This window comes from Gorilla gorilla, chromosome 11, assembly GCF_029281585.2.
Source record: "Gorilla gorilla gorilla isolate KB3781 chromosome 11, NHGRI_mGorGor1-v2.1_pri, whole genome shotgun sequence".
In the NCBI taxonomy this organism is placed as follows: domain Eukaryota; kingdom Metazoa; phylum Chordata; class Mammalia; order Primates; family Hominidae; genus Gorilla; species Gorilla gorilla.
This window is the reverse complement of record NC_073235.2, coordinates 138,476,761-138,491,710: the sequence shown is the minus strand read 5'-3', so window position 1 is coordinate 138,491,710 and position 14,950 is coordinate 138,476,761. Positions and strand designations below refer to the sequence as shown.

The 14,950-nt window shown below is 45.0% G+C and overlaps 1 protein-coding gene across 16 annotated transcripts in view; it reads right to left on the bottom strand.

Annotated features, from left to right (window-relative positions):
• AGAP1 (ArfGAP with GTPase domain, ankyrin repeat and PH domain 1) overlaps nt 1-14,950 on the bottom strand; it is a 636,895-nt gene that overhangs the window by 331,373 nt on the left and 290,572 nt on the right. For all 16 annotated transcript variants that reach the window (XM_019022384.4, XM_019022385.3, XM_004033402.4 and 13 more), the window contains 2 exons: nt 4,402-4,529; nt 2,781-2,936 (listed from right to left, as the gene is read on the bottom strand). In XM_019022384.4, the coding sequence (XP_018877929.1) occupies nt 2,781-2,936; nt 4,402-4,529 (284 nt within the window). The remainder of the gene's footprint in view (nt 1-2,780; nt 2,937-4,401; nt 4,530-14,950) is intronic.

The window sequence follows — 14,950 nt, the reverse complement described above, 5'->3', positions numbered from 1 at the left end:
TGGCTTCTGCACCTGCCCTGCCCAGCCTCTTCATGGATGCCTGTAAATGCACCTGTGTGTCTGCAGGGTGAATCCGCAGCAACAGGGTCTCTCCTCCTAGTGTGCAGAGCCCCTTCTCCTTCACCCTAAACCGCTTTCCCTTGAACATGGGTTGACTCTGGCAGCGAGTCTTCCTTCTACACACTGAGCAAAACCAGGGCTGTGCACAGAGCAGATGTTAAGTCAATATTTATTAAATGGGCTGTTATTTTGATTCTCTCTGCCTTCAAGTGTTCTCCTCCCTAAGTCACCTGGGTTGTCAGGTACCCAGTGGGATACTACTTTCTGGCACACTGCAGTTCCAGAGCTTATAAAGGGAGGGGATGGGAAGGTGCTGGTATTCTCCTTATAAATAGTCTCATTTTTAAAGATACTTTGTGGTTTTAAAATTTCTCTCCTTAAAAGAGAAAGCAAAGTCAACAAGCAGAAAATGTTGCCCTCAGAAGGCGTCTGAGAATGAGTGCTCTCCCCGTTCCACTCCCTTAACAAAGACACAGAAGGTGTTCTCGACCACCACGATGACAAGCCCGCCCCTCCTCCCGGGGCACAGGCCGCCTGCCCGCAGCCCACCCTCTCTCAATCCAGCTGCATCTTTGGCTATTGGTTTCTCAAGCCACCGAGTCACTGTGCAGCCTGTTCTAGCAGGAAACACTTCAACCCAAAGCCCCCCAGCCTGGGTGTAGACAGGGGCTCCAGGTGTCAGACGGAGCTGGGAAGCAGCTATTTAGGTGACTGCTGCTGTTCTCGGTGTGTCTGAAGAAACTGCCCAATAAAACATGTTATCCATGCACTAATTTAAGCATGTGAGATACTCACCTGTATTTTGCAGAAACCTAAATACCCACTTCCTAATCTATCACATATGCTTAACATGATCAGAAATCATTTTATAGCATCAATGGAGTGAGAAAACCATGGAAGCAATGCCACCAGATCTCTTCTGCCTCCTCCAGGAAGTCTTCCTGGAAGCCCCACTACAGAAGTACTATGGTTTCCAGCCCAGAGAGGTCAAGTAATTTGCCTAAGGTCAAACATCCGTCAGCAGCGGAGGCCGGGATGGGAGCTTGGTCTGTCTGATCAGTCCTCACCCTGCTGCCCAGCAGTGGCCTCTGTGGGAGCTGATGTGGTGCAAGGCAACTAGCAAAAGCAAGGGGATGCTGGGGACGAGGGGGTGCGTGCAGCTGGCAACCGCCTCCGCAGTCATGAGCATCCAATGAGAGACTGCCCCAGACATGTGGCAGACGGGCGGGGGATCTCCCAGACTTGGCAGGAATCGCAATGTAACATCAAGATCAGATTCACAAAGGGGCAGCAAATCTGACTCCCAGCCACCCCTCTAGAGCTTTGCATCTGGGTCAGCAGTAATCAACCAAAATGGAAGTCATATGGTTTAAAACAGGGCACCACTAACATGTGGGGCTGGATAATTCCCTGCTGTGAGGGGCTGACCTATGCACTGTGGGATGCTTTGCAGCACCCCTGGTTGCTACCCACGACTAGATGTCTGCAGAACCTTTACCTTCCCACTCCCATACTCCTGTTGTGACAGCCCAAAGTTTCTCCAGAAGTTGCCAAATGTCCTTGGAGAGCAAAACCACCCTGGTTCAGAAGCACTGTTTCAAAAGCATGTACTTGTAATGCGTGATCCAGGGAGGAAAAGCGTTCTTCTCAAGCCCAAATGCTTCAGTCACCTGACAGCAGCTGTGCCTGGAGTTTGCGGCTCAACTGTGTAGAATCCAGATTGATTGGTAATGTCTGCTATGCACAGGGAAGGGACAGGCTGGTAGCATTTTTGCCACCTCTGTAGTTCAGAGATTCTCTGCATCTCAATCACCCAGGGAGTTTTTAAGCACTTCACATGCTGGCTGTGTACTATGGCTCATGCCTGTAATCCCAGCACTTCAGGAGGACAAGGTGGGAGGATGGCTTGAGCCCAGGAGTTCAAGACCACCCTAGGCAACACAGTAAGACCCCATTTCTTTAAAAAAAAAAAAAAATTAGCCACACATAGTGGTGAGTGCCTATGGTCCCAGCTACTTAGAAGGCTGAAGTGGGAGGATTTCAGGAGGTTGAGGCTGCAGTGAGCCATGACTGAGCCACTGCACTCCAGCCTGGGCAACAGAGTGAGACCCTGTCTCAAAAGTAAAAAAAAAAAGGAACAATGCATGCCCGAGTCCACCCAGATTGTGAATTTATAAACCTGAACCCAGATAGCTAGCTCATCTCTGCTTTCAACATGCTCTACAGCAAAAAACCCAAGTGGAGAGCCTCATGGCAATGAGCCTCCAGGAAGCACCTCCCAGTCCCCCACCTCCACCCCGAGGGCAGCGCCAGGCACCCCAGCAGCAGAAGAAGAGGGCCTGTGGACAGTAATAGTTTATATATCATCTGAACGGTTAGAGATGCACATCTGGGAATCTTAAGAGTTTTGTCATCTCCTTGTATCCACTGTGACACATCTTTAGCTGGAGCCACAGGATAACAAGTGCCTTTATACACACCCCCAGCTCTTCATTTCAGACACACGAAGTCATGAATGTCTACATGAAGAAATTCCCATTCTACTCAACATCCAAATCTTTGCTTCTCTTAATTTTCTTAGTCCTCCACAGAAATCAATGTTATTCACTTTAATATAGTTGAGATTCTACAAATACCACTGAACCATGTGGCAACCAGGATTACGTTAATGGAAATGCTTCAGAATCGCATTCAAATCTCCACCCAGGGTTGACACTCACGGTGAACAGGTTGGACCGGCGCTTAGACTGCTTGCGAACGGGCGTGGGCGTGTTGGCAGTGGGAGGAACATCGATCCGAAGTTCCTTCTGGCTGGTGCTGGGAGTCGATGGAACGGAGGAGGAATAGTCGCTTAAACTCCCACCTCCATTACTTGTCTGAAATGATTAAAATCCAAGGTTTCATTAACGACATATTCAGGAACCCAAGACCTCCACTTAGGCAAGGTCATAACCAACAAGTGAGCATGAGCCCCATGGAAGGGATGCATGAGAATGGCTGACTTGCGTCTATGGCTTTGCCAGGTGTATTAGCGTCATGTCTACAGAGTCTCATCCCGGAACATGCCAATCATCTCACTCAGTGGCATCCCCTGAGAAAAGTGACTGAAGACAAAGAAGTCTCTTTCATTTAACTTAAAAGATTTCTGAGAGTTCAAATTTGATTATTTTCTCTTTCCTCTGAAAATGAAAGGGGTTGGTTAAACTAAAGGGATTATGGTCCCTCCAGTGCTCTAGATCAGCAGAACCACAGCCAACATTATGAAAATGACACCTGGAAAGTCTAAGCGTTTTTGAAAAGTATTTCAAGATTCACAGAAAATTAAACACAGCAAGTGAAGACATTCTTCTTTTTTTGAGACAGGGTCTCACTCTGTCGCCCAGGCTGGAATGCAGTGGCACAATCACACTCACTGCAGCCTAGCTCTTCTGCTGGGCAGAGGTGATCCCCCCACCTCAGCCTCCCAAGGCACCGGCCACCACGCCCAGCTAATTTTTCTATTTTTTGTAGATACAGAGGTGTGGTTCTGCCACGTTGCCCAGGCTGGTCTTGAACTACTGAGCTCAAGCGATCCACCTGCCTTGAGCTCCCAAAGTGCCGGGATTACAGGCAACTGCCACTCAGCCCAGGCAGCATGAACATTCATGACTGTACCTTGACAGGCTCTGACAATACATGCCATAACTTACTGGCTTCCCAAGCAAACTGAAAGTATGACACCGAACCTTTTCACCATGTCCTTAAAAAAACAGTGCCAATAGAATACCTGCCCAAGAAACGTAATCAAAAAACAAGCACAGACAAAAACAAAGCCAACTGTTTCCTTAGGAGGTTTTTGGTTGAGTTCTTCAAAGTGACCATTATTTCATTTGCTTCCAAGTAAATAATTTTGCAAAATGTTGTTATGGAAAGATAGCAGTTTCTATGGGACCTAAGGGAGATGGTAATTATAATTGAATGCCACTACCAAATTTAAGTATAAAGCGAGATTGGCCATTAAGATTTACTCACAACTGTTCAACCTATAAGCAAACTAGGACCAAGACCAGAGAAGGGTGGTTTAAATCACCAGCGAGGACCGCAGCACACACCTCCCATCACCACCCGGGCCAGCATGCCTCATAACACAGGCAGAATGAAGACAGAAAACATTAAAGAATGATTCCCATAAAAATCACTTGGCCACAGCAGTTTCTGAAGAAAATGTTAAGTCAATTACAACATGCTGTTACTTATAAAGTTGAAAAGAAAAAAAAAAATCAACCTTAGCATTGGCTGGGAACACTATTTGCACATTGTCTTTGGTTCTAAGAGTATGACTTCTCACGTCACCTAACGTACCTGGCTGATGTGCACGGCAGACACTTGTGCGGAACAGACGGAGGAATGGCTGGGAGAATTAGGTAGCGACTTGCAGGGTCCTATGGACAGCTGCTGCTTCTTCCTTGTGGCAACAATCTTCTGGGCAACTGGTGGACACACAGAAAAAAAGAAATCCATGTCAATCAATTTCCAAATTCATGAACAGAGCAGAGATCATCAGTCTGTTGTCGAAATCTGTTATTTCCTTCTTTCGCAGTAATAGCATTCTTGGTTCTTAGTTGGGCAAATGACAACCAGAATAAACATGACATTTGCCAGAGCCTCCTCCCGTCCCCCCACCCCCGCACCAGCTGAACATGGCCAGGTACACAAGCTCTGGCCAGCAGGATGAGAGCAGAAGGATCACAGGGCAGCTTTTAAGGATCTTCCTTGAGAGCCTCCCTTTGCCTAAATTCTTGCTTGTTTTTCCTACTTGTTGCCTGAAATGCACAAACGTTACATGGCCTCAGCAGCACTGTGGAACACGAGGCGACACTGGGAACAGGAGCCACATGGGAGACAGATAGAGCCGGTCCCCCAACTCCACAGAAGGCCTCAGCAGCCCTGCACAGACCACCTCAGAGTAATGTAAAGCAAAAAAATACACACCTATCTCATTTAAGTTATTCTCATAAAATCATCTTTTTTTCCAGTTACTTGGAACAAAAATAATCCTAAATAAGGCAGGGCAATTTAACCAAACCCCTTGGAAAGACAAAAATCTTTTTTTTTCCCCCAAAGCCTAAAGAAATCCTCTTCACTCTACAAGCTATCATAGAGAATTATATTCAAGGAGATGTAATTATATCAAAGACCTTTTTTATTTAAATATATGACTGCACACATTGGAAGTTTATCTTAATCAATACAAATCTAAATTCAACCAGCCATAACTTCTCTTGGCAAATAGGCTCGCTGATAAAGCATACTGAATGTAATTGGAAAGGAAGTCAACGATTAGAAAACTCTTCCTACACCAATGGTGTCACTGCCGCAGAATAACTACACTTTTGATTTGAATAGATGTGTGTCTTTGGGGACTAGCAGTAATTAAGTTCAATGATATTCAATCCTTGACTTTGCCTAGATAGTTGCTATTTTCGAAGATGTCCACGGAAAGGAACTTGTCATCTCTCCCCAGCAATAGGTTATAACGTAGACGGGGCCCATATAGTGTTTGCAGATAATTTCTTTTCCAAATGAATACAATTTTAATAAGAAACTGGTTTGTCCACAGCCTATGGGTTTCATGCAAATGAATGATAGTATAAATATGATTAAGTAAAAATGCAATATATAAAAAATGGCTCACAGAGAGGAAGAAGCAGCTTCATTAGTTACATCCCACCTCCAATAGGCCTCTTATCATCCTGAAAGGATGATATCAATTAATTTATCTTCCGGTAGTGTATTGATCATAACCTTCATCAGCTAATCATGTTTAAATTACAGAGGAATATCGCAGCACTCTGTCATCTCAGAACCATTGGCATATTGATCTGGGGTCTTTGAAGACATTTATTAGAATATTTTAAAGTCATTATGTGAATTCAAAAATAAAATCTAAGATTTCAACAGATGCAAAATGTGTTGTCTAGGTATCCTGAAATTGCAAAAACCAAAAGTAAATTAGCCAAAAATCATAATTGCCTGGGTGAGTGCTAAAGTATTCCTACTTTGTTTTTGAAAAATAGCAATAAGGGGCTTTGATTATCAATTACACTGAAATCTGATTTTACTCCCAGCTTCAGAGTTACTATTCAGCTGGATGGCCACACTGACTTTACATTCGTAAGAAATGCGCAGATGTCAGAATTAAATAGGACTAGGATGCATGCTTTGAGAGCTCTGCAGACATTTTCATTTGTAGAAACTAAGGGAAGATGCAAGAAACTTCCTAAGACAAGTCAAATATGTTATGAAAACGCCTGTTGTATGAAACTTCAAATGCAAATGAATGTTCTATCCTTTCTATGGAGTCTAGGAAGAGTCAGTTCATGAGTAAAGAGAATATTTTTACAACAAAGCCTCTCATCAAACTACAGACAGGATGTACAAAGTATGAGTATTTAGCATTGTTAACTGCTAAAATTCTTCTGTCCATTTAATTATTATTCTACCACATTAATTAAAAAATAAAATGAAGTCACAACATCCAGTAACTGGTAGTATTTTTTAAACTCTACTATTTTTTTCATATTTGTCCTATTTCCCCTCTACCTGTTATGTCCTTCCTGCTTCCATACACAAATCGAGGAAAGAAAATGATTTATAAATATATTGTTCTAAAATATACGGACTGCTTGAATGCTTTAAAACTACAGGGTAACCCATACGAATGAGGGAAAATTTTAATGAAGAACAAAAAGTATCTGACTTGAGGAGGAGGAGCGGGAGCATGAGGAATAGGAAGGGGAAAGGACTCCTTTGTAATGTCTGCCCATGTCTCCCCCATCTTGAAAATGCAAACTGACTACAGAGTCAATGCTGCAAACAGCCATAAATTTGCCAGCGGCTGTTGCTGCTATTTGCTTGATGTCCCAGGGACGGGGTGGAATCTCTGGGCGCCTCACTTAAAGACATCCCTGAATGAATTGTTTGGGGAAGCAAAAAACTAGTATGACAACTGCCATCCAAGACATCTGCAGTCCTTCCCCACTCAACCCAGCAGCAGGCTGGGTGAGTTCACAAGAGCTCCTAGAGGGAAAAGCTTGGTGTGTCTATGTGAGTGGAGGAAACCCCCTCCATTCCCACCCCAAAAAAACAACTCAAAGAAAATGGATGGAATGTCACGGGAGGGAGCTGCTCTTCTGTGGCTGTAATCGTTAATTACTCGTAATATTTAGAACATTTAAACGTTAATAGGTTTAACATGTGAATATTACCCCAGACTATGCTGAGAAGCTTTTTATAACCATTGAGCTTTTGTCTATATTCGATTATTCAAGAAATAAATGTGTTGTTTTATATAAATACGTATGTTCAATGTAAATGTGTGTTGGTGCATAGATCAGAAACACAATCACGTGGATTTACTTAAAAAAAATCTGGAAGCGGCTGGGCGTGGTGGCTCACACCTATAATCCCAGCACTCTGGGAGGCCGAGGCAGGCAGATCACCTGAGGTCAGGAGTTCGAGTCCAGCCTGGCCAACATGGTGAAACCCCGTCTCTACTAAAAATACAAAAATTAGCCGGATGTGGTGGCGCATGCCTGTAATCCCAACTACTTGGGAGGCTGAGGCAGGAGAATCGTTTAAACCAGGGAGGCAGAGGTCACAGTGAGCCAAGATCACGCCACTGCACTCCAGCCTGGGTAACAGAGTCAGACTGTCTCAAAAAAAATTAAACTTAACTAAAAAAAAAATCTGGAACCTTTGTCACTGAGATTTGATCTTTTCTCAAATTGGGTGGCACACTTCACTATGACTCTGTCACACGAGCTACTCCCAAATCTAAAACAGTGTCAACGGGTACTGAAAACATTTGCTCTTATTACTGACACTACCAATTTAATTACCCTCCTGAGACTCCCAAGAGTAATGCTCAGTGTTCTTTTAAGAGTCGCTTCCTCTATAATTTTAAAATTTCATTTGGGTTAACAGATAAAAGATACCTTTAACTAGCCCCTTCAACTGTGCAAGTGTGCGTGTGTGTGTGTACATTGTATAAAGGTGAAAACCAAGCTGGCCTCACCACGGGGTCAGAAGGGAGAATTGTGCCCATCTTCAGGGAGCAGAGCAGGCAGGTGCCTGGGACAGGATGCAGGGGTTTCTGGGGTCTAGAAATAGGTCCTTCTTGACCTGAGGATAATTTTGTGACAACTTTTTAAGCCCAAATATACTTTCATGTATGTTTCCATTCTTCAATAATAAAAAAAAAGTTTAAGAACTTAACAAAAAAAGTGAGGTATACATTTACTTTATCCACAAACTGTAAATGTTCTATTCTATAGAGGGAAACAGCACCCTTTAATTAGTGGTTAAAAATAAGACAACAGCTCCCAAACAAGACTTCATTAAATCCTGACATAATGCCCAATTTCTACTTCCACCTTGTTTCTAAATCACACAAAATGAGGCAAGGAATGGCCCTTGGTCACACTAGGAGCCTCCGGGCCAACCTCACGCCCTCTATAACCAGAGGACAGCTCCTCCTCCTCCCCCTTCCTCCTCTTTGCTGCTCAAAGGCTGAGCAGGGCTAGGCGGCCTACACTTCCCATCTATTAACTCATTTCATCCTGTCAGCTCTTTCATTTTGCAGGTGAGAAAAACCAGGCAGCAAGTGCACCAGAGCAATCTGACGGCTCTGGGATTGCTCATGACACCACCATGTGGCAATCGAACACCCTGCCAGCACCCCAACAGACTGTCCTGGTTCCACAGCATGAATCATGTGTTCTTTTGCCCTGCACCCTCAGTTTGTCATCAATTTCTAACTTCTACTTGGGTGACTAAATGAAATGGATTGGGTAACTAAACAAAATGCTGAAAAGGACTGAGTGTGGTGACCGGCACACAGGAGGTGCTCGCCAAGGCTGCCCGGATTACACCGTGTGCCACGCCCCATTCCCAGCCAGGCCTTCTGGAAAGCCTGGGGATGCTGTTTGACTCTGCCTCTCCTGCTCTCTGCAATCCCTGGGCTGGGCGTGCCATTGCCATGGTCACTGGGAGTGGTCTGGAGCCTAGGTCGCACCTTCCTGGACCTCTGAGCAGCACGTGGCGGTCCTTGTCATTCCCTCCTTTCCTCTTCTGCATCCTCCTCGGGCTTCCATGAACCCTGATGTCCCTGGTTTTCCTCCTCCGGCTGGAACTTCTCTTTCTCATCCTCCCTTGCTGGCTCCTGAAGTGCGGGTGCTTCCCTGGCATCTTCCTGGTGTCCTTTTTCCCATGCCCTCTGCCTGGGCAACCTCCTCGCGAATGTCTCGGTCACCACCTCAGTGCCAGGAGCTCCCAGGATCGCCACTGCCACGAAGAGCTCTGCCTCACATCCTGCCTTCTAGAGCTGTGTAGCCAATGACCAACTCGGCATCTCCCCTTGGATCTGCTAGAGACGCCTTCAAGTCCGTGCCGCCCAGCCTGGGCCTCCTCGCCTCTCTCAGACCTGCTTCTCGTCTGTTTTCTAGCTCAGTCGATGGCACAACCCGCTCTTCACCATGGACAGAACAGACCTAACAGATGATTGGTTCAACCACCAGAGTTTCTCAGAAATTCGTCTTCACTGCCACTGCCTTGATCTAAGACTTATCCTTCCACAGCTGGTGACCAAAGCAACTTCCAAATGAGTCTCCCTGACTGTCCCCTAAATGCCCCTAACACACCGCAGGGCGACCTCAAAGGCAAATCTTACCATGGCGCTGTTCTATTTCTAGTTTTTCAACAGCTCCTTAGCAAAACTGGGCTCTTTCATGTTTGGGGAAGGTGGCTTGTCCACTCCTGGTATTTTCCTACATTAGCACTACTGGATAAGGACCATAGTCTCTTCTGGAATAGGCAGAGACCTCAGACGAACCCTATGCAAAAGCTTTGTAGGGGACCAGATGACACGTGAAGGGTGGGGAAAAGTGGGGGCAGAGAACTAAGGAAGACACGGAGAAAGCGTATAGATTGCAGTGACACTGAAGACCCACCATTAGATGACAACTAATGACTCGGTGTAAATCGAGCCCACGTTTGGGAAGAGGGTTCCTCTGCTACTGGGAAAGCTGGAGCACAGTGAGGCCAGTAACTTGGGAGGCGGGGGAGCAATTCCGAGTGAGCACTGTTAGGTAGGGATTATAAAGTACGAACCACACCTCCAATAAAACCGCATTTTAAATGCTCACCATAGACACACTGATGACATTCACATGAGACCAAACACTAATTCTACTCCACGAAAATATTTTAAAAGCAAAATTGATGTAGCTGAGGGCACTGCATGTCTCGTCTCTGTCTTTGGTGTCTCCACCCAAAGGTGACACTTACTTCACCTTTCATTGAAAGGCTCTTCCCGGCCGGGTGCGCTGGCTGACGCCTGTAATCCCAGCACTTTGGGAGGCTGAGGCGGGCAGATCACCTGAGGTCAGGAGTTCGGACCAGCCTGGTCAACATGGTGAAACCTTGTCTCTACTAAAAATACAAAAATTAGCCAGGCATTGTGGCCGTGTGCCTGTAATCCCAGCTACTCGGGAGACCGAGGCAGGAGAATCGCTTGAACCCAGGGGGCAGAGGTTGCAGTGAGCCGTGAGCCAAGATCATGCCACTGTACTCCAGCCTGGCCAAAGAGCAAGAATCCGTCTCAAAAAAAAAAAAAAAAATCAAATCAAATCAACATGCCATCTTATTGTTTATCACGATTCTGTGCGTCAGGAGTTTGGACAGGGCATATCAGCATATCAGGGACAGTTTGTCTCTAATCCATTCCCCCCCCCCAAAAAAAAAATAAAAGAAAAAGAAAGAATCTTCCATTCGAACCATAGGGGGATTACCTGGAGACCCTCCCATAAATAATGAAAGCCACTACCGGCTGTAATCTTCCAGTAACACATAAAAGATCCCCTAACATCTCAACTCCGTTTTAAATCACAGTAGAGTGATCATTAAACTATCTTATTAAGAAGAAATTAATTACCAAATTATCTATGTAGTTCAGAATGTGTGACTTCAGAGTGAAAAGAAATATGTAGAATTTTTCTCACCATGAAAATCTCAAAGTTAAATGTTAAAGAAGGTGTACTCTATATTGTTGATAATTCAAGCCCATCTCCTAAATGTGTTTTCATATGATCTGTGTTTTGAGCGATAAAGAAAAGCTAAGTCAAATCATAGCCATGTGAGGAAGCACACACATCCATGACGGTCTCTTGGGTTTTCTGGCTACAGTATGTTCCTTAATGACAATCAGTGAACCATGGGACCCATGGCATGGCCTGGCACTTACACACCTGCGGAGATCCTGCCAAACTGTGCCGTCTACTAAAGAGTACAGTCAGCCCATGTTCCAAGACAATGGGCCAATTACACCGAGCTGGGACCTCTTCTGGAAATGCTTGAGGCCATGCTGTATTTAACTTCCCAGGGCCAGGGCCTGCCCGACACTCAATGGGCACATACCAACTGGATGAATGAATGGATGGGTCAACAGGGGGGCTGGGGTGGGAAGGTTATAAGAAGGTAGTGGCAGAAGATGCTGAAACAGGCAACTAGAAATGCATTTCTAAGGACCTGATATGCAGAGAAGAGTGGCAAGTGTGAAGTTGTCCTTAAGGCAATGGGGGTTATTCAAATTGAATAGAGAAGTGAAGAGATCTATGCTTTGGAAAGATACCTGGGGTGGTTAGAAGATACAGGTCATTTCTACCTGGACACTCAAGAAAGGGAGTGTGCAGGGGTGTGGGGAGCGGAGGGGCTGGGAAATAGCCTCAGGGGCTGAACTTAGCAGCCTGGTTCCAGCGGTTTCCCGAGAAGCACACATATATTCTGTTTTGAGACTCCCATACCTAAAACTGTCCCTCTACCCTTTTACTGGATTAGTATTTTGGCAGCACACAGAATTCTAGGCTAATTACGTATCATCTGATGATTCTAAGCTACCAAAATGAGTTCTGATAAGGTGATACAAGCTCAGTGATACAGTTTTAGCTAAACCCCGAAAGTTTCTTTAATGTACGTTCCATCTTCCCATAAGCATGGCGACCCCACAAGGAGAAATTCATTATCCTTGTTCTAGAAGAGGCTTTCATCATTTTTTTTTGCCACTACCTTTAAAATCAGCACTTAGCTATTCACCCCAAATCTACCCATTCCCACCCATCCTTCACATGGATGCTGCATTTATGAACAAGTCTGGTCCAGCTACTTCCACATTTCAACAGGACAAATTCTAAACCATCAGAGTAATTTTCCAATCAGAACAAATACTAACAAGGAAGGTAAGACATCCTGCAACTAAATAGGTCATAAATTTAACTTAGGGGTGTGTAAATAGGAAATGCTCTTCTATGCATTTGCTTTTTGGCTCCTTGTCACTGAAAGCCTAATGAGAAGCTGTGGCCAAGATTCAACTGCTCGAGTAAGTCATTAGGACATGCCATGCCCCAAGCAAGCCAGCAGGAGAAAGGGTTCGGAGGGTGGTAATCCTTTGTTGACTTACCTTGCGTATATCAAAGTAATCCTTTGATGCCTTACCTTCTGAGTATCGAAGCACAAAATATGACTATATATATGTATTTTTTTTTTTAGCAAACAACCCTCTAATCTAAAATAGGCTGTGGTTAAAAAGCCAAGCTTGCTTTAATTTCTTCTAGTGAAGCTTTTAAGTTTTTCCTGAAGTACTGAAGTCTGAATTCTTAATCTGAAATTCAGTTCTTGTCTGTATTCTTTTTATCTCGTTGTATTAAAACAAATTTATCTTCATTTATGTCGCAATTACCTATTAGGGTTGTTAATTTGCTGGAAATGAAGCTATTGCTTAATTGCTCTTATTAATCGGGGGATTTAAATGCCGACTGTAATAAACAGTTACCTTCAGGACGGAGCAAAGTCAAGGCTGCTGACATTAATTTCAGAATTTTAGAATGAGGGGAAATTTCTACCATGTCTAGGGCAGCTGGATTTCCCTTCTCCTTTCAGAGAAAAGGGGAAAGAACATAATTAAAAACAAAAAACAAAAACCCTGTGCTGAAACAAATATGGTGTATTTGACATTTTTAATATGTGTATCCAATTCTGGTATAAAGTAGTTATTTGTGGTAAAGGGGACTTCAAATCACGCTGCAGGAAACACACATCCCTTCCTCTTCCATGCACTCCTTCGAAGCACAATAGTTCCTTAACATTTAATCCCAAAGTCGAGCTGCCAAAAATCAGGAATGTCTGTTCCCATAGTCACCCTGGGCTAGAGGGCAGCAGGGGCCAGGGAGCTGACCATCTGCCAGGCTCCAGGCCTCAGGAGGACCAGGGATCCTGTGTTCAGAAGCACCAACATGCAAACGTTCACCCCCCTGAGAGATGCCGAAAAGCACCCTAACGTGGTGTGGCCCCGCAGCTGGTTCTGTCTACTGCCGGTCTGAATGCGCGCTTCTGAGGGCTCCATTCTGCTTCCGCCAGCACTTCTCCCCTACCATTTGGGAAAGAAGGGGCTCCAAATGATCCTGTCTGGAGAACCCTCGGGGGTCATGTCTCAGGCTTCAGTCTGCCCCATGCGCCAACAGGACGCCCACCAGTCAGTTCCAAGCACTGTAATGTGCACTGATGAAACCGATGGACCCTCCCACTCCTCTCCTCGCCCCGCCTCACCTACCCTCCCACTCTTCTCCCCACCCTGCCTCGCCTTCCCTCAGCATTGCTCTCATCCATGCCTTCTCCAGTTTTCAAACTCAGCTAACCTCATCCAAGATCTGCACCACACCATCCTGGCTTACTAGTGGGCTCCTAGCTGTTTATCCTTTTGGTGGACTTTCCTGAATTAAAATCCTCAAATCTTCTAGGTCTTTTCCTATCCTTAGGGATTAGGAGTTTGTACATCCAAGTCATACTCCAGCATGAAGGAATTAAGCTGTGTCTGGAACCCTGTGTCTCTGGCTGGCTGTACCATAGGGTCCCACTATGGCACTCTGCTTCTCTATGCACTTGAGCTAAGTACTGTGTATGATCATGTCCTTTCAAAACCTCCTGCCCTACTCAAGTAAGTCCTACCCATCAGGTTAAGTCAGGATGATCCCATGAGGCATGCATGACTCAGAGGCTGCAGCGCTGATGCCAATGGCCTAGGAAGGTCCCAGAATGTATAATACTTGGTCAAACTCTTGGTCCCAGAATGTTCATGGTCATGCTCTTGGTCTTACAATGCTCTTGGCCTTGCTTGCTCTTGGTCCCGGAATGCTCATGGTCATGGCTCTTGGTCCCGGAATGCTCATGGTCTAGAACGCTCTTGATCTTGCTCTTGGTCCCACAATGTACTTGGTCATCTTCTTGATCCCAGAATGCTCTTCAGCTTGCTCTTGGTCAACGCAGAATTAAGCAAGTCCTCACAGAAACCAAGCAAGTTGCTGCCCATTCTTTAATACGTGGAGTTGGCTGCTTTTCCCTTTAATGTGTCAAGGAAGGTTTCTTTACTATGCTTTATAGCAACCCTCACTCATCCCATTTACTGACTGTTTTTTATTGAGCAACTAGTATATGCCGGGCAATTTGCTAGATGTGGGAGATTGTGAAATCCAGACAAATCTGCCAGCTGCATCATCTAGAAAATGTCAACCAACCAACCACAACATCACATCCACCTCCTGTACACCTTGTCAGCACCTTTCTCTCCCAATGTGTTAGATAAGTGGCAGCATGTGGGATATAGAAAGTGCTATAAAGAGAGGCGTGTGTCTATGATGCAGACAAAGAAGGAATAATCTGCAAGGGGGAAATACTGAGAAATTATGAACGTTGCACAGACATAGAAGAGGCACTTAAAGCAGGAAAAACTCAGATAGATGAATGAAACATTAGAAAGTGTTACGCCTGTGGAACAGGAAGTCATTAGCACGTGATGAAGAAA